This window comes from Mesoplodon mirus, assembly GCF_964341445.2.
Source record: "Mesoplodon mirus genome assembly, chromosome: 2".
Lineage (NCBI taxonomy): Eukaryota > Metazoa > Chordata > Mammalia > Artiodactyla > Ziphiidae > Mesoplodon > Mesoplodon mirus.
Window position 1 is genome coordinate 193506520 of NC_138977.1, and position 24484 is coordinate 193531003.

A 24484-nucleotide genomic window follows, 5' to 3' on the forward strand; every position below is an offset into this window, starting at 1 on the left:
CAGACATCTTGGATAGTAAGCTTCTGATGATGCTGGTTTAGCATCGAAAACCACGTTATTCTTATTAATGCATTCTGGTTTTCTAGACGTGATAGATTTCTGCATTAATTATGAATCAGCCTGTACCATTTCTAGTTAAGATGTATATATTGTATAATTGGCCTACACTAGAAAACACAACCCAATTCAATGTGACTTTCTTTACATTTTGCCTAGTATTAGAATTACTATTATAACTAGTAGTAGTATTTAAAGAAAACAACATGAATAAACAGAAAATGATTATTATAGGTGGAACTAATTATTAACCTAGAATTTAAGTCCACGATAGCTATATTATTTCTTTGTAAAATTTATCAGCATACTGACTTCATGAGATTTGTTTTAACTTACAGTTTTTTGAAAAATTTTTCCATAGGTTTCAACAGCATGTGCCTTTCCGGGAAAGTAAACTGACCCACTATTTTCAAAGTTTTTTCAATGGTAAAGGGAAAATATGTATGATTGTCAACATCAGCCAATGTTTTCTTGCCTATGATGAGACACTCAATGTGTTGAAGTTCTCAGCCATTGCACAAAAAGTAAATATAATTAAATTTCTGCACAATTTATTAAGCTACTTATCATTAGAGTATTAATTATTTTTTTCTTGGAGTAGGTAATGCATTTTGCACTAGCTCTAAACCTAGAAAATAATTGAAAATTTAAAATGTAATATTTGATCAAGTAGTAGGACATAGGAAAAATATTGAAAGTAACCCCTGCTTAAGAGTAAAATGACCTCAGTAATAAATAAACTTACCCATTACAAATTTCGACTAATTCTTGCAGCAAATTGTCAGCTCTGCTGTCCATCTGGTTCATTTAGTGGCTAATCAGGAAACCCCCTGCTAGGAATAGTATTGATACTAAGAACTTAACCCAGGAAAGTAAATTTATCTGTAGTATACGTGTGTAATTAGCTTTTTTCTTATCAAATATTTATTTAAGGATGCTAATTCCTTCTTGCATGTTTGTTTGCATTGTTTTTGTTTTTTAATTCTCAAGTTGTCATTTGACTTAAATTTATAAAATTTTTGTTTTGTGTGGACAGTTCTTGCCTTTTCTGTTTTAAGAGTTACATTGAATATTTTAACAGGTTTGTGTTCCAGACACTTTAAATTCCTCTCAAGAGAAATCATTTGGACCTGTCAAATCTTCTCAAGATGTATCACTAGATATTAATAGTTCAGATAATAAAATACTAAATGAAAAAAGATCCACAATTTCATGGGAAAGTAGTCTAGAAGATGTGGTGGAAGATGAAGATTTGGTTGAGGATCTAGAAAAAGCTGAAGAAAAGCAAAATGTGGAAAGTGAATTTACTGATGAAGATCTAGATAAAACATTAGAGGATGATAAGACTTTCAGTAGCCATGAGGAGAAGAGAGTATGTATTAAGAACTCATACTTCTAAAGTTGATTTATTTATTATTCTGAAGTTAGGGTTAATAATTCTTAAGGCTGTTTGTCTCATTTTTTTAACAATACACTAATTTTGTCTTTCATCTTCATGTTTTGAAAATTTTCACATCCACAGAAAGAATAATACAATGAATACACATTTGCACTTCACCTGAATTTGCCAGTTGTTAACATTTTATCGTATTTACTTTAATTCTTTTTCTGTGAGTGTGTGAATACACATCTTTTTCGTGTATCATTTGAAAACAAGATGCAGACACAATGACACCTTGCAGATAACTACTTCAGCATGTTTCCCAAGCACGTAGACATTCTCCTCATGATCAAAAGACCATTTTCATGCCTAAGCAATTTCACATTGATACATTAACATAATGTTATATTGTCCATATTGAGATTTATCCAGTGGTCAGTATTTCCTTTATAGCCACTTTGTTATTGATCTGCAACCAAAGTTAATACATTGCTTTTGATTATCATGTTTCTTTAGTTAATCTCTAATCTAGTGTCGATGTTTTTGAAAAATTGTGGTTAGTTGTCTTGTAGAATATCTCCAGTCTGGATCTGTCTTATTATTTCCTGATTCAGGTTTAACACTTTAGGTAAGCCTATTATATAGGTGAAGTTGTCAATTTCCCATTACATCACATCAGGAGGCAGCTGATGTCTGATTTCCCCATTTTTGGTGATGCCAAATTTTGCTCATTTGGTTAAGGTTTTGTGTTTAGATCTCTTTTCATTGTAAAAGCGTATCATCTGTGAAGATGCTTTGACACCATGTGAATATCTTGTTCCCCAGTATCCTTTCAGCCAGTGATTTTAGCATACTCCACCAAACTTTTACTTTGCGGTCTTAAGTACAATTGTGCAAAATATCTGCCCAGTACTGATTATCCTATTTATTCAAAAACAAAAATTGTTTGGTTGTCTTATATTTATGGTAAACAAATAAGATTTAATGGCGGTTCTTTTTTTTCTTTTTGGCTGCGTTTTGTCTTGGTTGCTGCACGCGGGCTTTCTTTAGTTGTGGCGAGTGGGGGCTACTCTTAGTTGTCGTGTGTGGGCTTATTGCGGTAGCTTCTCTTGTTGCGGAGCATGGACTCTAGGTGCGCAGGCTCAGTAGTTATGGCTCACGGGCTCTAGAGCACAGGCTCAGTAGTTGTGGCTTATGGGCTTAGTTGCTCCGTGGCATGTGGGATCTTCCCGGACCCGGGCCTGAACCGGTGTCCCCTGCCTTGGCAGGTGGATTCTTAACCACTGTGCCACCAGAGAAGCCCAGTGGCGGTTCTTTTATCCTCTGTCCAAATACAATTCACACATATATTTAAGTTGTATTAATCCTGAAATGTAGATTATGTCCACAGTACCAGTTCCCCTCATTAACTGGTCATAACTATTACATATGTATACATGGAGTCTTCTTACCAGTGTCACAGGAACACTAGTAACCCTGTGCTCATGGATGTGCTTCAGTGGTATTGCCACATCTGACATCATAGTACTCTTTTGGACTGTAGAAGTCTTAAGTAGATAGATGATGTATTGAGTTAAATACTCTCATTTTAATAGTTTATTTCAGTGTCCCTGAAAGCTATAGTTGTGCCTGTGTTGTTTGGAGATGAAAATGAAAGTTTCAGATGCCACTAGTCTCAGTTTATCTGGTTACTATGTGATTGGACCTTATTTACCTTGGATCTCTGTAATGTAGTACTTCCCTCAGTGACAAAATGAGCCGTTGATAGTCCTATTTTAGTTTTTATTGATCTTCTCAAAACTGAAGTCTATATAGAATATCCATTAAACTTAAAATGTTAGTAGAATTTCAGAATTTATTAGGGAAAAATAATGTTGTAGTTTATAAAGGATTATATAGTGTAAATGCATATCTTATAATGTTGACTAGGTACTTTATTTTTATTTATTTATTTTATGACTAGGTACTTTAAAATTAACATTTCATCAAAGTTTTTTCTAATATTTTTAAAAATGAAAATGATTATAGACTTTGCATGCTTTACATTATTAGCATTTTAATTAGAGGGTTGTATTAAAGATCATTATGAAATATATTGATATTAGCATTTTTACACTTACAATTCATTTAACTAGGCTAACCAACCAGAATTTTTTTCACCAAAAACTTTATCAGATGCTAACAATGATAGAAAACTAATTGTTTTTGAGAATTATTGAAAGAAACCAATTTTCCAAGGTATTCCCACATTCATGCAGATTTCTCTAAGTCTCCCACATTTCTTCTTCAGTAGTTATTATTTATTATTTGAAACAGTGGGAAAGTCTGTGGTTATTTAAAATTATAAAAGTATTATATAATCATGGTGGAATCTAGAAAAAGAAAAAGAGGAAAATAATTAAATATAAATCTCTCTCTAACTTGCTCACGTTAGTAGGTTTTTACTATACATTATAATATTGTAACCTAATTTTCTTCACTTAAAAATAAATTGTGAAAAGTATGAATTATAAATATGTCATCATAATTCATTACAGTAGTTTACTGTATAATGGTACCATAGTTGAACGCATCTCTTTGATTGTTGAGCTGGGTTTCACTTTTTCTTTATTTACATACAACCACTCACTGTTGCAAAAAACACAACGACCGTTCTTACAGCCAAAATGCTGGGTCCTATTATATAATTAATTCCTCAGTATAAGTTCTTAGAAGCAGAATTTCAAAGTCAGGATATCTATAGAAATATTTTCAAATACAAAATCGAAAAACTGAAAGATTTGTAACTTTGAGAGAGTTTATTAATTTATTATTGAGAAACTTTAATCAAAAACCTTAAAAAAGAATATTAGGCTTTTTTCTTGAATGCTATAATTTATTACATATCTATACAGGCTATGATGTCAAGTTGTAATTGCCTTATTGTTCATTGTCTGTATTACGTGATTAATTATGTATGTGCTTTCAAAGACAGAGTTGTTGCTCACATTTGAATAGTTATAAAAGCCCAATAGGATAAGTTTTAAAATTTATTTTATTTATTTATTTTTGGCTGTGTTGGGTCTTTGTTGCTGTGTGCGGGCTTTCTCTAGTTGCGGTGAGCGGTGGCTGCGGAGCATGGGCTCTAGGCGCACGGCCTCAGTAGTTGTGGCTCGCGGGCTCTAGAGTGCAGGCTCAGAAGTTATGGCGCACAGGCTTAGTTGTCCTGCGCCATGTGGGATCTTCCCGGACCAGGGCTCGAACCCGTGTCCCCAGCATTGGCAGGCGGATTCTTAACCACTGCACCACCAGGGAAGTCCCCAATAGATTAAGTTATGTAACATCCTCTTTGTCATTTTGGAACGTGTTTGGGGGTTCTTACTAACTACTCCATATAATACTTCAACTTTATATTTTGACAGACTAATTTTAAACTCAAACTTAAGCATGTACCACAGACCTGGTCTTTACTTTCTCCACCTAAGAAATGTGGATGCTGCTACCAAGCTTACAGAGGGTTGTGTGGATTAAATGAAATAAAATATGAACTCCCTAAAGGAGTTTCCGGTAGATAATAGATGCTCAAATGTTATTTTCTCTTCTTTCTTTGTGTAGCTAGACAATGAGACATTCGAATTACTGTATATCTGTTTTCAAAACGTGGAGAGGCGTACTTGATTTTTCAGATTAGTGAATCTCTGCAAATACATAATTTTCAGTGAAAATATCATCTCTAATAAAAGGGTGCATAATTACAATCTAAATGAAAAAAGTTTTATTTTTGAACACTTGGACAGTCTTTCTCTTGGAATATATTTGTTTTTTAATTAGAATTTTAATATTTATATTTTAGAAACTTTTGGATTTAATAGAAGACTTGAAAAAAAAACTAATAAATGAAAGAAAAGAAAAGTTAACATTGGAATTTAAAATCCGTGAAGAAGTTACACAGGAGTTTACTCAGTATTTGGCTCAACGGGAAGCTGACTTTAAGTAGGTTTTTTTGTTCATGTCCTGGTAAAAATTGAGAATTTTATTTACTTGTTTAAATTATTATTTTTTGGCTTTTTATTTTATATTAGGTGACTTCTGAATTCTGACCTACATGCAGGCTTGAAAATAGCTGTTACTAATCCCCATGGTGATTGTGACTTATACACGAATGATTATTTAAACTGACTTTTAATTTATAATGTACTTAATCTTAGAAATTTAAAATAAAAGCACAAAGTAGTGCTTTTTCTGTTTCTTAATGGGATTAATTTCTGTTATGAAGGGAAACCCTCCTTCAGGAACGAGAGATATTAGAAGAAAATGCTGAATGTCGTTTGGCTATCTTTAAGGATTTGGTTGGTAAATGTGACACTCAAGAAGAACCAAACAATGAAGATAGTGCCGTGAAAGCTGAAACTGAAGTATGTTAACTGAAATATTAAATCCATGAGGTTTAGGTACCAGGATTTAGTATACCACATCAATGATGAGAAACATTAATATACTTAGAATTAAAACAAAAAACTTAATATGTAGCTTTATGATAATTAAGCATGCTTTGTTAAGAATGTAAGCACAAATAGTTTAAATATAGCTATTGAACTTAGAAAAAATATATATCTGTTACATTTATATCTCAGTTTGGTGTTGATTGAGTCATTGTGTTGATTGTAGGTAGATTCCTTTTTGTCTGATTATGGGATACCCCTCTCAGATTTGTCTTAAACTTAAAGAATTTTAAATGGCTGAGAGACCTAAAGGGTCATTTAGTTCTGTTCTGATTAAAACAAAAACATTTATATATAGAAAGATCACTCTTGCTTGGCTGACTGACCATTCCCTACTGTTCAGGAAACATTCTTTACTGCTGCTCCTACTGAAGCTGAAATTAATCTCATCTCTTTGGAAAGTTTGTTTTTGTTTTCCTTTGCTTTTTAATTACTCAGTTCAGGGGGTCTGGGATGGTGATGTCCAAGCTCTTGCTTTCAAACCATCATTATGTGTCCCTGACATAGCTTGGGATTTGGTCTGAATTATGAAACTGGAAATTTGTTTCCTCAGCTAGCTGAACAAAGCCTTTGAAGGCTCATTATATAACTGAAAGTATACCTGAAACATTATTTCTCCATAAAAACAATGTCATAAACTATGATAAGTCATTACAGAACAATTACGATTACCTAGTTCAGGTATACTTTCAGTTATATAATGAGCCTTCACAGGCTTTGTTCAGCTAGCTGAGGAAACAAATTTCCAGTTTCATAATTCAGACCAAATCCCAAACTATGTCAGGGACACATAATGTTTCATGTTCCATAGAACAGAAAATGAGTAATGGAGCACAACTTTTTCATACTTGGAGGTAGTTCTATATAATCTATTAAAAATTTTTTAAGTTGTGAATTTTTTTGCTGTTTATTTTTAAAACTATCTCAATCAGATGATACCACACTGAAATAGTGAAAGCCACTGTTAACATTAGGTATGTGGTTTTTGCTATTTTTAGGAAGGACAGAATTATGTAGGAATTGAAGATATTATTGGTTCTCTTCAAGATGATGTCACTGATATTAAGAAACAGGCTGAAATTGCTCACTTATATATTACATCTCTTGCTGACCCCCAGGAAGCTATTGCTTGTTTAGAATTAAAGTTTAATCAAGTTAAAGCTGAATTAGCTAAAACCAAAGAAGAATTAATCAAAACCCAGGAAGAGTTAAAAAAGAGAGAAAATGGTAAGTAGATGTATTTTACCCCTATGTAGATGTTATAAATTCATAAAAAGACAGTTGGTAAGTATGAGATTTATGCAGCTTATTTACCAAGTGGCCAGAAAATGATGGCAGTAATGTATTTAATATTTTACCATTTGTATGAGTTTATAGTAACTTACTAGTAAAAATATATATATATATATATTTTTTTTGCGTTACGCAGGCCTCTCACTGTTGTGTCCTCTCCCGCTGCAGAGCACAGGCTCCGGTCGCTCAGGCCCAGCAGCCACGGCTCACGGGCCCAGCCGCTCCGCGGCATGTGGGATCCTCCCAGACTGGGGCATGAACCCATGTCCCCTGCATTGGCAGGCAGACTCTCAACCACTGCGCCACCAGGGAAGCCCCTAAAAATATTTTTTTGCTTTTCTTTACTTTTAGACCAATATTACTAGAAAACGGGCTTCTCAAAAAAACCCAAAAACTGAGTATAGCTTTATCAGCAAATTAAGAAATAGCATAGGAAATTGTAAAGCTGTAAATTTTGTTTATGTATATATTATATATAAATATATGTATTATATATATATTTTTTATATAAATATATATATTTTATATATATGTATATAATATATATATATATGGATTGTTTGTCACATCTGAGTTTCAAGGGTTAGATGAAATACTCTGCCCTTTTCTGTGTGAAACAAGATGGGTGGAAAATAACAGGTAAGTGATGTCTCATTCTGAAGTGTATCAGAAAGGTACCAACTAATTCTTCTCTGACATTATACCAGAAATTTTTTACTATTGAGCATACGTCATTCATTTTTACCCTGAGTTTTGAAAGTTGCTTTTTCAGAAACATTATTCTCTGGTGGTAGAATTGTAGCTAAGTGCTTATGTGCTTCTAGTGCTGTGAAAATTCTTTTTCCTGAGTATAACAGTAAAGCGTCTACTATAGCAGCTTATGTTTCATGATTATTCAGTGATATATTTTTTTAGGTGCTTAGATATTTATTTTTAATATTCTTATTTTTTCAGAATCAGAAATTAATTTAAATTCATTGGTTCAAGAGCTTGAGAAATCTATTAAGGTAATACTTTTAAGCTTTATTTTGCCTTGATAAGGAAATTAATAATTAAGTAAAATAAGCAGTGTGAATTATGACTAGGTACGTCTACTTTAAAAATAAAGTAATAAATGAATATGATAAAAAAAATTGACGAGCATAAATGCCTTCATCCTCATACCTCTTTCCAAAGATGGCCTCTGGAAAGTTTCTTTAGTCTTTCCAGAAAAGATTTGTGTGTGTGTGTGTGTGTGTGTGTGTGTGTATGTATATATATATACATATATATGTGAAACAAACACACTTTTTAAAAAATTTGTACAAATGGGATTGTAGTTCTGTGTCTTGCTTTCTTCCCTTAGAAGACATCTTAGAGATAATTCTATGGCAGCACATACAGATCTATGTCATTCTTTTACTAGTTGCATTGTGTTGACTAGATATATTTAAATGGTGTTTATTTTGTCTGAAGTTACTGAGTGTTTTAAAATTTAGGATATGGCCTGAGCAGTGTGCAGTATTGGAATCCTGAAAATCTCTAGCACTTTGTACCTTCAGATAAGATAATTACTCTAAATGGTTGTAGATGAATTTGACATTGATAGATATAAATATAAAATTGCAGGTATACATAGAGGTGAAGTGAATTTAAAATTCTAAACTTAATATTTTTCCTGACCTTCTCTTAACTTACATTTGTCCTTCTAAAGAGCTGGATATTTTAATATATGATCAGATATAAATAATTCAAGATCTTGGTATCTAACACCCAGTACTTAAAAAGGTAACCAAAATAATGTACTTAGTACAAGACATTACAGCTATTGTTTAGACAATTCATGATCTTTTCCTTTTCCTTTATTTTTTCTAGTTACAAAAATAGCTGCTAGTTGTAAAAATTCAGCTACATTAAACTATGTAAAGTAGAAAGTACAATAGTACCCCATAATGTCTCTCCTACATCAAAAACAAAACAAAACCAACTTGGCTGGTAGCCCTTTGAGACTTTTATATATATATCCATTTTTATAGAACATTTACTATGAACTCTTTTAAGTTCTTTACATATATTTACTTGTTTAAATCTCAGAACAATCTTATGATGTAGATACTGTTATTTTTTATTTTTATGGAGGTGTCAAATAACTTGCCTAGGGTTAAGAGAACTTAACTTCACGGTGCTGATTAACTGTTGATCTAGGGTCACTGTTCCAAAGGTTGTTTTGAAAGCAGACTCTTTTAATGATTAAAAGATTGTTTTGCATGGTTCTTTAGCATCCTTCCTACCAAGCATACCCTAGGCAGAAAACATTCCTTTGAATAACTGAAATTTGTGGAGGATGGATTTTCTTGGTGAAGACTCTATAATTTGAAGGAGGGAAAAAATGACTAGGTGATTATGATAGGTCTGAGAGTGGAAGAGGAGACAACTTGAAATTGTCATGGTCTGTTTGAAAACTCAAACTTTGTCAGAGGTCTGATCCCTCTATCCCAGAATTTTGTCATTTATCAGCGACACCAAGGGACTAATTGTGAAAAAGCATGGAGGTTGTTCTTCATGATATCCTTTGTTTAGGGATATCTAAAAAGACTTTGCTTTTTTTTTTTTTTTGTAATAATCCATTACTTTTTGACTTAAAGTCATTTAATCTATATCTCTTAAGAACATTTGCTGATTTTACGATGTAAAATGATGTTTTGTTTTCTCATATAGTCTTTTTTTTCTCCCCAAAATGGATTGCTACCAGTATGTAGGGATTTAATTAATCTCTGCCTTTAAAAAAACTCTGCCTTTACCATACTTTTAATTACTTTATAAACATACACTTAACTGCCAAGATTTCACCCTTCCTCTTTCTGGTTACCTTTTCTTCTGCTGTCCTTTTAGGAAGGCATAGTCTTTGCCTTAAAAAATAAAAATCTAAATGGCTTTTATCATCTAGATAAACTAGGAGCTCATTTTTTTTTGTTATTTCTTTTTGTTTGTTTCCACGTGCAGAAGGATTCACATTTATTGGTTCAAATACAGTACCTAACGTTTGCTAAACATGCATTTCACCCTACTTGGTCACATTTCCACAGGTAGTCAATGCACAGAAGAGGGCCCATCCCTTGCCAGATGGTAGGGTGGGAGGTAGCAGAGGGACTGGGTAGCAGAGCTTGCCAGCTATCACTTGGTCATGCAGGGTTGATGGAGCCAGGTTGGCGGGCAGCCCTTGTCCGGCCCGCTGGGGACAAGGGCCCAGAGACATCCTGTTTGCTCGACTCCTATACAGGACTGTGGGTAGAGGTGGGCCTCGGGTAGGCAGCCCAGGGGTAGGCTCACGGATGCATGTGCCACTGGAGCTCCTGAAGGTGCTGTTATGGGGAGGTAGTGCTAGGAGTTCCCTTTTAAAGCAGTGTGTAGACTGTGTATCTTTGATATATATAAGCTAGAAGCTAAGGCTAGAACCTTTTCTGCGACTTGTGAACAAAGTAACAAAGACATTGTTACTTTGAGAAGCTTTGGTTGTAAAACAATTGATGAGTTTCTCCAGTTACTCAAGATTACTCAAGATTTTAAGTAAAAGTACCTGTAAGAAACAATTTTGTCATAGTGTTTTCATATTTTTCTTTTCAAAGCACATTTTGTTTATGACTTAGGGTAAGTGTTTTAGGGTTCTGTGGTTATCTGCAAATAAGTCTCTAACCCACCTGATTCCCTCAGAAAATCTAAAGATGAATTTGTTTTTAGTATCGGGGTGAAACTACACACTTAACAAGGTTTTTTTGTCCTCCTTAGTGAATGTACAAGTTAGTTAATATTGCTCACTTCCTAGAGTCATTGGTTATTTTAGGGTGAGATTTAAGAAATAACTTAGAAAATCTTCAATAAACTTGAAAATAAAGTTTTTATGATACAGTATTGAATCATAATTTATATAGTTCTTAAATGTATTATAGCTTTCTATATGTGAACTAATTTTAATTTATTTTACTTTAGGACAATGCTGGTACATCTACTTTAATAATAAACAATAAATTGGTTTGTAATGAAGTGACTGAAATGTCTAAGGACAGCAAAACTAAAACCTATTCAGGAAGAAAAAGATTAAATGAAATTGAACTTCAACAAGATGAACCACCAGCAAAGAAAGGTACTCTTCAGCTGCTAGCTGGAGGCTTTTAAGAAAGCTAACTCCTAAACCAGGAAACAGAAGAGTTGTAAAGAGAAGGAAATTTACTTATCTAAGGAGAAAAAAAACTGAGAAAATATAAATGTCCCTAAGTTTTACACTAACATGTTATAAACTGTCTAGAGGATGGGTATATTTAAAGCTGCTTTTATTTTAATTAGTATGTTTTTAGATATTGTGCTTTTATCACTTTAACATGACAATAATTCTTTTATTTCTGTGCCTATAGTAGTTAAAAGTCATCACTTTCATCTTCATGATTATAGTACATTTTCTGCCAGAATTTCTCCACATTGTTTTTTCATTTGAAGAAAAAGCCATTTGACAGTAAGACTTTGAGCTAAACATTACTAAAGACAAATGTGGTCAAGTTTTGTTTTCTATAAAATTACCAAAAAAATAAAGTGGGCACATGCTTCTCTATACTATACATCCCTGGTTATATGGAAGAACATGGCAGCTTTCACCTTGTCTCTAAGCTATTCATTCTGTCTTTTGGAAAACTTTTACAGTCTGATACAGGGAGGGAGGCCTTTCTAAGAGAAGGTGCATTAGCTTTAGAAACCTAATTAGCAGAAAGAGAAAAACAAATATCGTATATTAATGCATATATGCGGAATCTGAAAAAATTGCTATAGACGATCTTATTCACAAAGCAGAAATAGAAACACAGACGTAGAGGACAAACATATGGATACCAAGGGGGAAGGGGTGTGTGGGATGAATTAGGAGATTGGGATTGACATATATACACTACTGATACTATATATATAAAACACATAACTAATGAGAACCTACTGTATAGCACAGGGAACTCTATACAATGCTCTGTGGTGACCTAAATGAGAAGGAAATCCAAAAAAGAGGGGATATATGTGTACATATAGCTGATTCACTTTGCTGTGCAGTATAAACTAACACAATATTGTAAAGCAACTATACCTCAATAAAAATTTTTTTAAAAGATGGATTTAGAATGTTATTAATATTTATGAGTAATAATATATTATGAATTATGAACCAAAAAAGAAAAGAAACCTAGTTAGCTGCTTCACCTTGAGAAAAATGGATAAATTAAGTCTTTCTTTGGTCATTAGTAAAATAAATTAAATATACCTGCCTCCTGAGGTTGCTAAGAATAAAAACAATTGGGTAATACACCAATATAATAAACACCTCATAGAACCTCAGTAAAATTAATGTTTTCAAAAGTAGATAACTTAAAGGATAATATAGCGCTAGATATATTAATCCAATAAAGTGTGAGCTAATAGATTGAGACTAATATGCATAGTCACCTTCTGTTATCATTGAAGGAGTGGTGCCTTAGCTACAGGGAGTATATAACCTTGTTATGATTTCCATAGCACTGTTCCTCTATTTTTTCACCTTGATCAGTGCCACAGAATAGTTGAGAATATAGGGTAGTTGAGAATGCAGGAACAGTAGATCAGTAGGAAGTGGAAGTGAAAGTTCGCAGGAGCGAGTGATCTACATGGTATGACTAATCCTAAGGGTAACCCATTCATGAAGAAGGTGATTGTATAATAACTCTAGTTGTTAGCTACAAATAATTTGGATGTGGGTAGATTTAAGTAAGTTTAGGTAACATAAAGTATTTTTTTTCCTCCTTAAGTTTGTAACCACTGTGGCTATTTCACAATTATTTGTTGTTAGAGACTAAAGGGACTACATAAAGGACCATAAGAAAATTTTAGCTATAACCACCCTTCTTCCCCTCTACCTGCTACTAAAAACTCTCCAGAACAAAATATGTGACTCCTATAAATACTAGGATAGGATTAGGGGGTTGATAGTTTTACTGGATGTATGTTTTCTGTTCTTAAAGGGAATGCAAAGCCATCTCCCTATGAAAGTGAATTTACTTGTTTGAGGTCACGGTATCTGTACTTTGGGAAGCTGATAACCATGTAAACCGTTCAAGAAATAAGCCTTCAGAATAGTGATAAAGGAGACAAACCAGAGATATGCTACAATCTGTTTACCTGTAACTTTTCAACCAGAACTAATTTTTGTAGCAAAATATAGGTAAGCAGTATATGTATAGGTTGAATGTGATAGAAATATTGAATTAAAGTAATTATCTTTCTGTTTATGTTTACTTTTTAAAGTTAACCTATATTAGGTTTATATACAGTAAAACCTATTTCATCTTTATGGCTAGACTAATGCTTTAATTTCTCACTGACAAGGCTGTTCTGAATATTTTCTATGAATCTTTTGAAATAAAACATAAAAATTTCTGAAAGAATAATATGAATATCTGAACAAGAAAATCAGGTGCAAAACAAATTATCTGAAGTACCTTATGTTATGTAATTTTCCTAGTTATTATTTTTTTAATGAATTTATTTATTTTTGGCTGCGTTGGGTCTTTGTCGCTGTGCGCATGCTTTCTCTAGTTGCGGTGCGTGGGCTTCTCATTGCAGTGGCTTCTCTTGTTGCGGAGCACAGGGTCTAGGCGCGCAGGCTTCAGTAGTTGTGGCACACGGGCTCAGTAGTTGTGGCTCGTGGGCTCTAGAGCGCAGGCTCAGTAGTTGTGGCACATGGGCTTAGTTGCTCTGCGGCATGTGGGATCTTCCTGGACCAGGGCTTGAACCTGTGTCTCCTGCATTGGCAGGAAGATTCTTAACCACTGCACCACCAGGGAAGTCCTATCCTAGTTATTGAAATATAGTAAAATTAAGAGAACAATATTACTTGATCACAAAAGCTTTATTGCACTTACTGTAATTCACTTCAGGGTTTAGGGACTATATCCATATAGTATGCATGACTCAAATCTCTTCTCTCAGGATATTCAGGATTTATTTGTGAGCTCTGAATTTCTGATTGTTGTCATTTTTAACTTGCTTAGATCCCATCTTTCTCTCCTGATAAAGGGTTCAGACATCTTTATAACTTGTCTTCTTAAAGGGCAAAAGGATTAGTCATTTCCACTGATGAAGTCATGGGTGAGAAAATTACATCATAAGTTCAGAATTACTTAAAGGGAAAGTAGAACAGAGGTATGAATCAGTGGAAAAGCCAGTTATTCCACTTTGTGATGACTTGCCACAGCTTTGTAAGATGTTAGGAGACAATCTGATAAAAATAATGCACTGGTTGAACATTATTTTTAAAAATTCCTAAGAGTAAATGGGCAAGTTTGTTGTAAACGTAAATAAAGGTAAATCTCTTAAGTCTACAGAGTAGATGGAATCCTTAGAATAAGCTGAGAATCTGAAGGAACTAAATTAGGAAAATATAACTACAAACATAGGAAAATCATCAAAAATAAACTCATCAGCTTTTCAGAAAGCAGGCTATAGAGCAGGGGTAATGCCATGTTTTTCCTCTCCTTTTTGAGGCAGGAGAGACAATGTAAGTTATAGGTAATAAAACCTTGTCCACTGAGCTTTTAAAGTTAGTCTGTTAAAGAGATCTTGGAATCCTGTTATGGGATTACACAATTACTGCTGCCCAAGAGCATTTAAACAATCAGGTGAAGGAAAAGAATATGGATTGTATTTGAAAAATGGAAACTTACAAATAAAGCTTTTACATGTATACTACTGAATGTAAAACTGGATAAATTCTTGGATGGAGTAGGGAGGTGAGATTCCCAGATTATATAGTGATTTTGGGGTGAGGGGTTACTCTCACTGGGACATCAGTATCTTGAGAGGACTGGGATTTTTTTCTCAGCCTTATTGAGGTACAGTTGACCAATAATTTTGTAATACATTTAAAATGTTTAACATGATTTGATATACATTGTGAAAAGTTTCCCATCGTATCACCATTAATTAATACATCTGTCACCTCACTTATTCACCTATTTTCCCCCTCTTTTTTCTTTTTTGGTGAGAACAGTTAAGTTATACTCTCTAGGCAAATTTCGCTTATACAATACAATGTTATCAATTATAGTCACCGTATTATACTTAGATCCTATGACCTTATTCATCTTAAACTGAAAAATTATACCCTTTTACAAGCCTCTCCCTATTTCCATCACCCCTCATCCCCTGACAACCACCATTCTACTCTCTGTTTCTCTGAGTTGGATCTTTTTTTCTCCTCGTATTGATACCATACAGTATTTTTCTTTCTCTGTGTGGCTTATTTCACTTACTTCACATAATGCCCTCCAGGTTCATCCATGTCATTGCAAATGGCAGGATTTCCTTCTTATTTAGGCTGAATAATAATATTCCATTGTATACATATTTATTCCACATTTAAAAAAATCCATCCATCCATCCATGGACACTTAGGTTGTTTCCATGTCCTGGCTATTGTAAAAAATGTTTTAATGAACATAGAGCATGAACTTGCATGAACTTTGAGATAGTAATTTCATTTCCTTTGGATATATACTCAGAAGTGGGATTGTTAGCTCATAAGATAGTTCTATATTTAATTTTTTGAGGAACCTTCATACTGTTTTTCTAGTGGTTGTACTACTTTATATTCCCATCAACTGTGTGCAGATTCCCTTTTCCCCTCATCCTTGTCAGCATTTGTTATCTCTTTTTGATAATAGACATCCTAACAAGTGTTAAGTGATATCTCACTGTAGTTTTGATTTGCATTTCCCTAATGATTAGTAATGTTGAACACCTTTTCCTGTACCTGTTGACTATTTGTATGTCTTCTTTGGAAAAGTGTCTGTTTAGTTCCTCTGCCCATTTTTTACTTGGATTGTTTGGTTTTTTGGCTGTTGAGTTGTATGTGTTCCCTATATATTTTGGATATTAACCCCTTGTCAGATAGCTGGTTTGCAGATATTTTCTCCTATTCCATGGGTTGCCTTTTCATTTTGTTGACTGATTCATTTGCTGTGTAGAAGCTTTTTAGTTTGATATAGTTTCACTTATTTATTTTTTGCTTTTGATGCTCAAGCTTTTGGTGTAATATCTAAAACCTGTTGCATAGTCCAGTGTCAAGGAGCTTTACCCCTATGTTTTCTTCTAGGAGTTTTATGGTTTCAGGTGCTATGTTTTAAGTCCTTCATCCATTTTGAGTTAATTTTTATAAGTGGAGTAAGATAGGAGTTAAATTTCATTCTTTTACATGTGGATATCCAGTTTTCCCAACACAATATTGAAGAGACTGTCCTTTTCCATTGAGCATTCTTGGCTTTCTTGTTAAATAAGTTGGACATATGTGTATGGGTTTATTTTTGGGCTTTTGAAACTATTTCATTGGTCTATGAATCTGGTTTTATGCCAGTACCATACTGTTTTGATTACTGTAGCTTTATAGTATAGTTGAAATTAGAAAGTGTGATGCCTCCAACCTTGTTCTTTCTCCAGATTGCGTTTGCTATTCAGGGTCTTTTTTGGTTTCCTGTGAATTTTTAGATTGCTGTTCTATTTCTGTGAAAAATGCCATTGGAAATTTGATAGGTAATTGAATTTGTAGATTACTCTGGGTAATATGGACATTTTAATAATATTAATACTTCTAATCCATGAACATGGAATATCTTTCCTTATCTTATATGTCTTTTTTCATTTTCTTTCACCAGTGTTTTATAGTTTTCAGTGTATAGGTTTTTTACCACCTTGGTTAAAGTTATTCCTAAGTATTTTATTCTTTTTTATGCTATTGTAAATAGGTTTTTTTTTCTTATTTTCTCTTTCTGATAGTTTGTTGTTAGTGTACAGTTTTTTGTTTTGTATAGTGTTTCTTGTATATTGATTTTGTATCCTCCAACTTCAGTGAATTTCTGTATTCTAAAGGTTTTCTGGTGGAGTCTTTAGGATTTTCTATAATATAAAATTCTGTCATCTGTAAACAGACAGTTTTACTTCTTCCTTGCCAATCTGGATACAGTTTGTTTCTTTTTCTTGCCTGATTCTCTGGCTCAGACTTCCAGTACTAATGTTAAATAGAAATGGTGAGAGTGGACATACTTGTTTTGTTCTTGATATTAGAGGAAAAGCTTTCAGGTTTTCATGGTTGAGGATGACATTAGCTGTGGGTTTGTCATATATGGCTTTTATTATGTTGAGGTATGTTCCCTCTCCAGTCTGTTGAGAGTTTTTATCATGAAGGATGTTGAATTTTGTTAACTACTCTTTCTTCATCTAGTGAAGTGATCATATGATTTTTATTCTTTATTTTATTAATAGAGTATATCACATTTACTGATTTGCATATGTTGAACTATCCTTGCATCCCTGGGATAAATCCCCCTTGATCATGGTGTATGATCCTTTTAATGTGCTGTTGAATTCGATTTGCTGATATTTTGTTGAGGATGTTTCCATCTATGTTCATCAGTGATATTGACCTGTAATTTTCTTTTTTCTAGTGTCCTTGTCTAGCTTTTTTATCTGGGTAATGCTGGTAGAGAGCTGTGATTTTAATTTATCAAATGGGGTCATAAGATTAAAAATCTTGTACAGTCACTTAAGTTTTTTCCCTCACATTATATAATAGTATCTGAAAGACCTTTCATAAATGCTTGTGCTTTTTCTTTATTTTTCTCACAATGCCAACTGTGATTAGCATATGGGAAGATAGAAACCTGTTTGTATGTGGGATAGTAGATTTAATTTTAAAGATCTTTTTATGATCTTGAAAATGCCTTCTTAATTGAACAGATTCATTACATAGGGTACTATCATCTCTCATCTAGGATGCATGAGAGCCTGCCACAGACAGGAGGAAAAACTTAAGGGCTTGTATGTCATTACTATGTGAGATTTGACATTTATCTCATGGAACAGTTACATGTAGGGCTGCCATATAGTGGCTTAGTAATGAAGCAAACTGATATGTTTAGATCCCAAATGTTATTACAGGGGTGAGTATCAAGGTCTTCCAGAAATTTAGAAAAATAAATTCCTGGAGCAGTGTGCATGTACCCTCAAAGTGTTTGCATGTACAATACATTCCAGATTTATCAAGTCAGTATGTTTGGTATTTGTTCTCAGGAATCTACATTATAAGCTCTTTTGCCAATTCTCTAAAACTAGAGAACCACTGTTATAAAAATGGCACTGTAAAGAGAACAGCTTAAAATTTAAAACATAAAATTGCACTAAAGTAACCAAGTTAATATAACTGAGGCATGTTAGATTATAAATTTGCACATATCTAGAACCAGAATAGCTTACTGATGACAAAAGTTATGTTTTTCTGATATAATGATATGTCTTAGAGATAGAAAAGGAGAACATAAGCGATGTAGCTAAATTTCAAAAATAATTCATTTACGGGGACCTCCATGGTGATCCAGTGGGTAAGACTCTGCAGTCCCAATGCAGGGGGCCTGGGTTCAATCCCTGGTCAGGGAACTAGATCCTGCATGCATACTGCAACTAAGAGTCCACATGCTGCAACCAAGAAGCCCCACACGCCACAACTAAGAAGCCTGCATGCTACAAATAAGACCTGGCACAGCCAAAACAAATAAATAAATATTTAAAAAAATTCATTTAGGATTATTGTTCATGTATATAAAGATGCATTAGACATAGAGAGTCTGCTCTCAGGAAGTTTGGAATCTAGTAAATGAGAATGACAAGTAAACATTATTTCAGTATGATCTAATGTGCTCAGATGCATAGGATAATATGGTGGCACACACTAAAAAGAAAACTATAAAATACACTTTTTAAATATTCATTGGACAGTTACCAACTGAAAGTAACAGGTTTCTTAGTGAGGAGAATTTCAATCCATCTCTCCCTTATAACTGTTTTCTGCTCTTATGGATTTCATACTATATCTGGGGCCTTTAAGCATGAGGAATTCAATTCTCAACGTGCTTAGTGAGACTACCAAATAAAAATATAGGTGAAATTGACAGGTAAGTGGCCAGTCAGGGAGTGAATGAAGGTCAGAGGACATGTTGAGTTGATTATATCAGTACAGTATTGTGTAGAAAATTCATAAAAATTGTATTAGAGTTGTGTATATAAAGTTCACACATATAAACATCAAACCATGAAGTGAAATAGAACAGAAAAATTTAAAAACCAAAGAATCAGATTCTTATATGTTTTGAAGTAATTTTCCTAGGATATGAGACAACTCATTAGATCAGTTATTATATCAATGGAAATTGTATGAAGACATAAAAAGATAAATTTGGTATCTGGAGAATTGAGAATTATGTTTCAAGAGTTAATCATGTAATCTGTGAGAGAAATTTGAACATAGTTTATACTGGACAGTTGTGTGAGATGAGTGAATTTATCAAATATTAAGAATTAAGTTTTAGCTAATAGTGCGTCTTCTCTGGACATAGTTTAATCTATACCAACTATGTTCTTGTACTTATATAACATTTACAAAATGCTTTAACATACATTACATTTTAACTTATTTGGCCCTCTTAACACTACCCTGTAGTAAGTAGGGCAGATAGAAATATCCTTATTTTAGAAATGTAGATATTAAGCCTGAAAAAGACACATTTTTATTTATTTTTAATTAGCTGAACTCTTCTGTACAGATTTTCAGCTTCTAATAATATCTAACTATATCCCAAGCACAGTGTTCTAAGCTCATTGATTATCTTGATCTTCACAATAACTCTGAGATAGGTGGTATTATTGCTATTATTTTCCATTTTCCATTTGAGGAAGCAGCCATGGGGTCAAGCAGTTTATTGACAGTTATGCAGCTAGTGAACAGTAGGGCTACATTAGACTTGGCATAAATTTAACCATTCTTCTAATTTTACCTGTGAAAGTATAAGGTACTCAGTTTGCAAATCACTAATTTCATAGATCTATAGTATAATTGTACTTTAAGACCGTTCTTTAGTCTGCCTTAGGGTATAATTCCCTACCTTCTATCTCATAGTAATAATAAAGATTTGTGGTAGACAATTTAAATAACATAAAAGCTATAAAAAGAAAGTAGAAGTAACTAGTATTCCCACTCAGAAGTAGTTAGCTGGATTTTCTTACACATCCTTTGCTAACTTTTTCCACTGTGACTTAATGGAACTACAATTTTTACATAAATTGGTGTATGCTATATATGTTTTGCAACCTGATTTTTCTTTTTTACTCAATAGCTTATTTCTGTTTTTCATTAAAAGTGTGCTTTCATATGTTTCTTATGTTTGAATATTGGCTTATATGGTAACTTTTTGACTTTTATTAAGGTTTGCTAGATTAATAACAATTTTTTTTATTTTTAAAGGACCTACACATGTTAGTCCAACCATCACTGAAGACCAAAAGAAAAGTGAAGAAATGCAACAGAGCATTTCAGAAGATGAGGAAAACATTAGAGTTTTGCAAGGAAATAATGAAGAGCTGAAAACACGTTTACTCATTGTTGAGAATGAACTTAAAAATGAAAAGGAAGAAAAAGCAGAATTAAATAAACAGATTATTAGTTTGCAGCAGGAACTCTCTTCCTCTGAAAAAAAGAGTTGTAGTTTTAGTGTAGAGGTCCAACAAATTCAGTCGAATTATGACAATGCGATTTCTGAATTACATGTGCAGAGAGGTATAAATCAAGAACAGGAGGAGAGGATCATGAAATTGTCAAAGGAGATAGAAACTGCTAGAAGAAACATCACAAATAATGTTTCACAAATAATGCAAGCAAAAATAGATGAATTACGTACACTTGATTCAGTTTCTCAGATCTCAAGCATAGATTTACTCAATCTCAGGGATCTGTCAAATGGTTCTCAAGAGGATAATTTGCCGAATACACAGTTACATCTTTTGGATAATGATTATTTGATAAGTAAGCAAGTTAACGAAAGTGGTATTCAAGAACTTGGTAGGGAAAGGTCTTTCCACTCTACTGTTGAAGCCATTTGGGAAGAGTGTAAGGAGATTGTAAAGAGTTCCTCCAAAAAAAGACATCAGATCCAGGAACTGGAACAACAAATTGAAAAATTACAGGCAGAAGTAAAAGACTGTAAAGATGCAAACAATAGACTAAAAATAGAGGAGAGGGAGAATAAAAATCAAGATCTACTAAAAGAAAAAGAAAGTCTTATACAGCAGCTGAAGGAAGAATTGCGAGAAAAAACTGTTGGTCTTGATATTCAAGTACAGTATATAATTGAAGGAAAGAGAGCACTTTCAGAACTTACACAAGATGTTACTTGCTATAAGGTGAAAATAAAGGAACTTGAAGCATTGTTAGAAACTCAGAAAGATGAATGTAGCCGTTCAGCCAAGTTAGAACAAGAAATTATGGAAAAGGAATCTATCATTTTAAAGCAAGAAAGAAATCTGAAGGAATTTCAAGCAAATCTTCAAGATTCTATCAAAAACGCCAAAGATTTAAGTGAAAGGGAAGTCAAATTGAAAGAAGAAATCACAAAATTAACAAACAATTTGCAAGATGCAAAGCATTCACTTCAATTAACGGAAGAAGAAAAAGAAACAAACTGGCAAGAAACAGAAAAGTAAGCTAAAAGTTATTAAAATGTTTGAAAATATGGAAAGCATTTATTGATTTTTCTGTGTAGCTTTTAAAGAATCTGGTTGGGCATATCTTAATCTGGTTAAGTATAACATGTATGATGACTGAAGAACTTCAATTTTGTTTATATAAACTTTTGGAACCAAATGTTATATGCAAAGATCTGTTTATAAAATCTCCTGAAATCCTCCTTGAAGGATTTCTTCATGGTTTGGACATTCCAAATTTGTGAAAAGATCTAATTTTGTAGATTATTAGTAGCTCACACATATGATTCTAAGTGATTAGTGATATGTCACTATAGATAAGTGATTTTTTTTTAGGTTGAAAGAGGAGCTCTCTGCAAGTGCTGCTCTTACCCAGAATCTGAAAGCAGATCTTCAGAAGAAGGAAGAAGATTATACTGAGCTGAAAGAGAAATTGGCGGATGCCAAAAAGCAGATTGAGCAAGTACAGAAAGAGGTAGGTTATTTGAAAAGGTGTGTGGCCAATTTAAATGATAAAGATTGTTTTCCTTATATATCAAGTTTAGACACTAAGTTTAGTATTGACCAGAACATTTGTCAACTCCATAATTTTTCTTAAATGATGAGAAAAGTTATTTCACAAAAGAAAATTTAGTCAGATTAAACAAACTGAAGGATGTCTAATATTAAGAAAAATATTTGCCTTATGTAAGATTAGAACCTTTTTTTTTCTTTTAAGGGCTGCTAAGTTCAAGTCCTCCCAGAAAAGTAAATAGCAAACTTTTGTTTGCAGATAGTATTTAGGAGAGTATGTAGTGCAATTGTAACAAGTTTTCATTATAATTTGATTTAAAAATAGGAAATATAATCACATGATTCCAAATTTAAAATATATGAAAATACGTATAGTGAGGGAAAAAACTGCCTCCCAGCCATCAAGTTTCCCTCCAAAGCGTTAGATGTTACCAACTATTTTTTTTCTCTTCACTTCTCTTTCCTTCTCTTCCTATAAAAAATGAAAACATCCTATAAACACTATGTGAACCTTGGTTTTTTTCACTCAATATTTCCATCTCAGGATATAAGTCTCCAAATGAGCTTTTTTTCTTTTTTATGACTCTGAACATTTATTTACTATTAATCAGCCCCATATTGTTGGACAATTAAGGTAATTTCCAGTCTTCTGTTAATCATGCAGTGATGTCATTTTGAACATTTGCAAGTCTTCCTCTGGTATAAATTCCTAAAAGTGGAATTTATGGGTCACTGGTTTGTACATTTGTAATTTTGATATTTATTATGCTTTTTAGAGATTATGCTAGTTTACTCACCAGAACTAATGTATGAGAACAAGAGAGTATTTTTCTCTGTACTCTTATCCACAAAGTAGTATTTTATCATATTTTTTTGATATTTGCTAAGTTGACATGTAAATAGTGTATCTCAACTATAATTCTAACTTGCATATCTCTAATTATAAGTGAACATTTTTTGGTTTAAAATTCATTTGTATTTTTTTTTCCTGTGGTCTGTATATTCATATTCTTTGTATTTTAGTTTGGGTTATTGTTTTTCTTTTTATTATTGCTTTGTGGGAGCTTGTTACATACTTAGGAAATTAACTTTTTTTTTTTTAATTTAAGGGTGATTTATTTTACTTAAGGGTGGCAGTGGGAATAGTCATAGATTTCTAATACAAAGCAAATACAAAAATCAAACAACCATAAGAATAATGAAAATCTAAATATGAAAAGCTAATCTTTTAGGAGAAAAATAAGGAGACTATCTTTTTTTTTTTTTTTTTTTTGCCAGTGGTAATGGATATGTAAGGATATTGACAACAACATTGGAATAGCAGAGGAATTGAAAATGCTATACATTGATCAATGGGAAACTAGCTAAATTAATTATGTTGCCTATACACAATAAAATAACATAAAGAAAGCAAACACACACATATATATATATATATAGTCTTTGGTTGAACCATATACCATTCTAAGTGCTCTACATTACATATACTATCTCACATAATTTTCTGACAATACTACTACTATCCCATTTTACATATGAGACAAGAAGTTAAATAACGTGCCCAAGATGACACATATATATATATATTTTTTTCTATGTCATAATATTGACATTCAGTCCAGTAATCTTCCACTGTAACAGCTCCTTTACTTTGCAGTGAAAATTGATTTGTATATTTTCTGGAAATTAACTTTTGAAGGATATTAATTGTAGATATCCCCCTATCTCTCCCCCACATTGCCATTTTTCTTCATTTTGATTATGTTCCTTTTTTTTGCCTTGGAGCAACTTATTTTTCTTTTATGACTGTTGGATTTTGTATTATAATTAGACTTTTTTAAAAAGCTGAAGTAATTTTAAATATTTTTCATTACCTTGAGTTAGTTACAAAAGAATACTTAAATGTGTAAGGTCTGAAGAATATTGATACAACAAATGCTTGTGGGTCTCATCCATTTTCTATGTTTCCTACCCCCACTGAGTTTACTGTAATGAATGTTTTGTGTTTATCTTTTTTTAATCTTTTAAAAATATAAGTTAAATCATATTTTTTTATCTCTAAACATTATGTCATGTTCTGAGACATTTTCACATCATATTCCTGACATTTATGTATGGTTATAATTAATCACTTTCACTGCTGTGTAATACTCCGTGTGTGACTATACAATTTAGTTATCTATTCTATTGA

General features: G+C 32.8%; 1 protein-coding gene across 12 annotated transcripts in view; it reads left to right on the plus strand.

Moving 5' to 3' along the window:
• Nucleotides 1-24484, plus strand: part of KIF20B (kinesin family member 20B) — a 72693-nt gene that overhangs the window by 17698 nt on the left and 30511 nt on the right. For 9 of the 12 annotated variants that reach the window (XM_082611775.1, XM_082611770.1, XM_082611778.1 and 6 more), the window contains 9 exons: nucleotides 419-581; nucleotides 1139-1429; nucleotides 5271-5410; nucleotides 5694-5832; nucleotides 6918-7146; nucleotides 8167-8219; nucleotides 11179-11332; nucleotides 20546-21776; nucleotides 22117-22255. In XM_082611775.1, the coding sequence (XP_082467901.1) occupies nucleotides 419-581; nucleotides 1139-1429; nucleotides 5271-5410; nucleotides 5694-5832; nucleotides 6918-7146; nucleotides 8167-8219; nucleotides 11179-11332; nucleotides 20546-21776; nucleotides 22117-22255 (2539 nt within the window). The remainder of the gene's footprint in view (nucleotides 1-418; nucleotides 582-1138; nucleotides 1430-5270; nucleotides 5411-5693; nucleotides 5833-6917; nucleotides 7147-8166; nucleotides 8220-11178; nucleotides 11333-20545; nucleotides 21777-22116; nucleotides 22256-24484) is intronic. The other 3 variants (XM_082611780.1, XM_082611771.1, XM_082611773.1) reach the window with 1 other exon arrangement.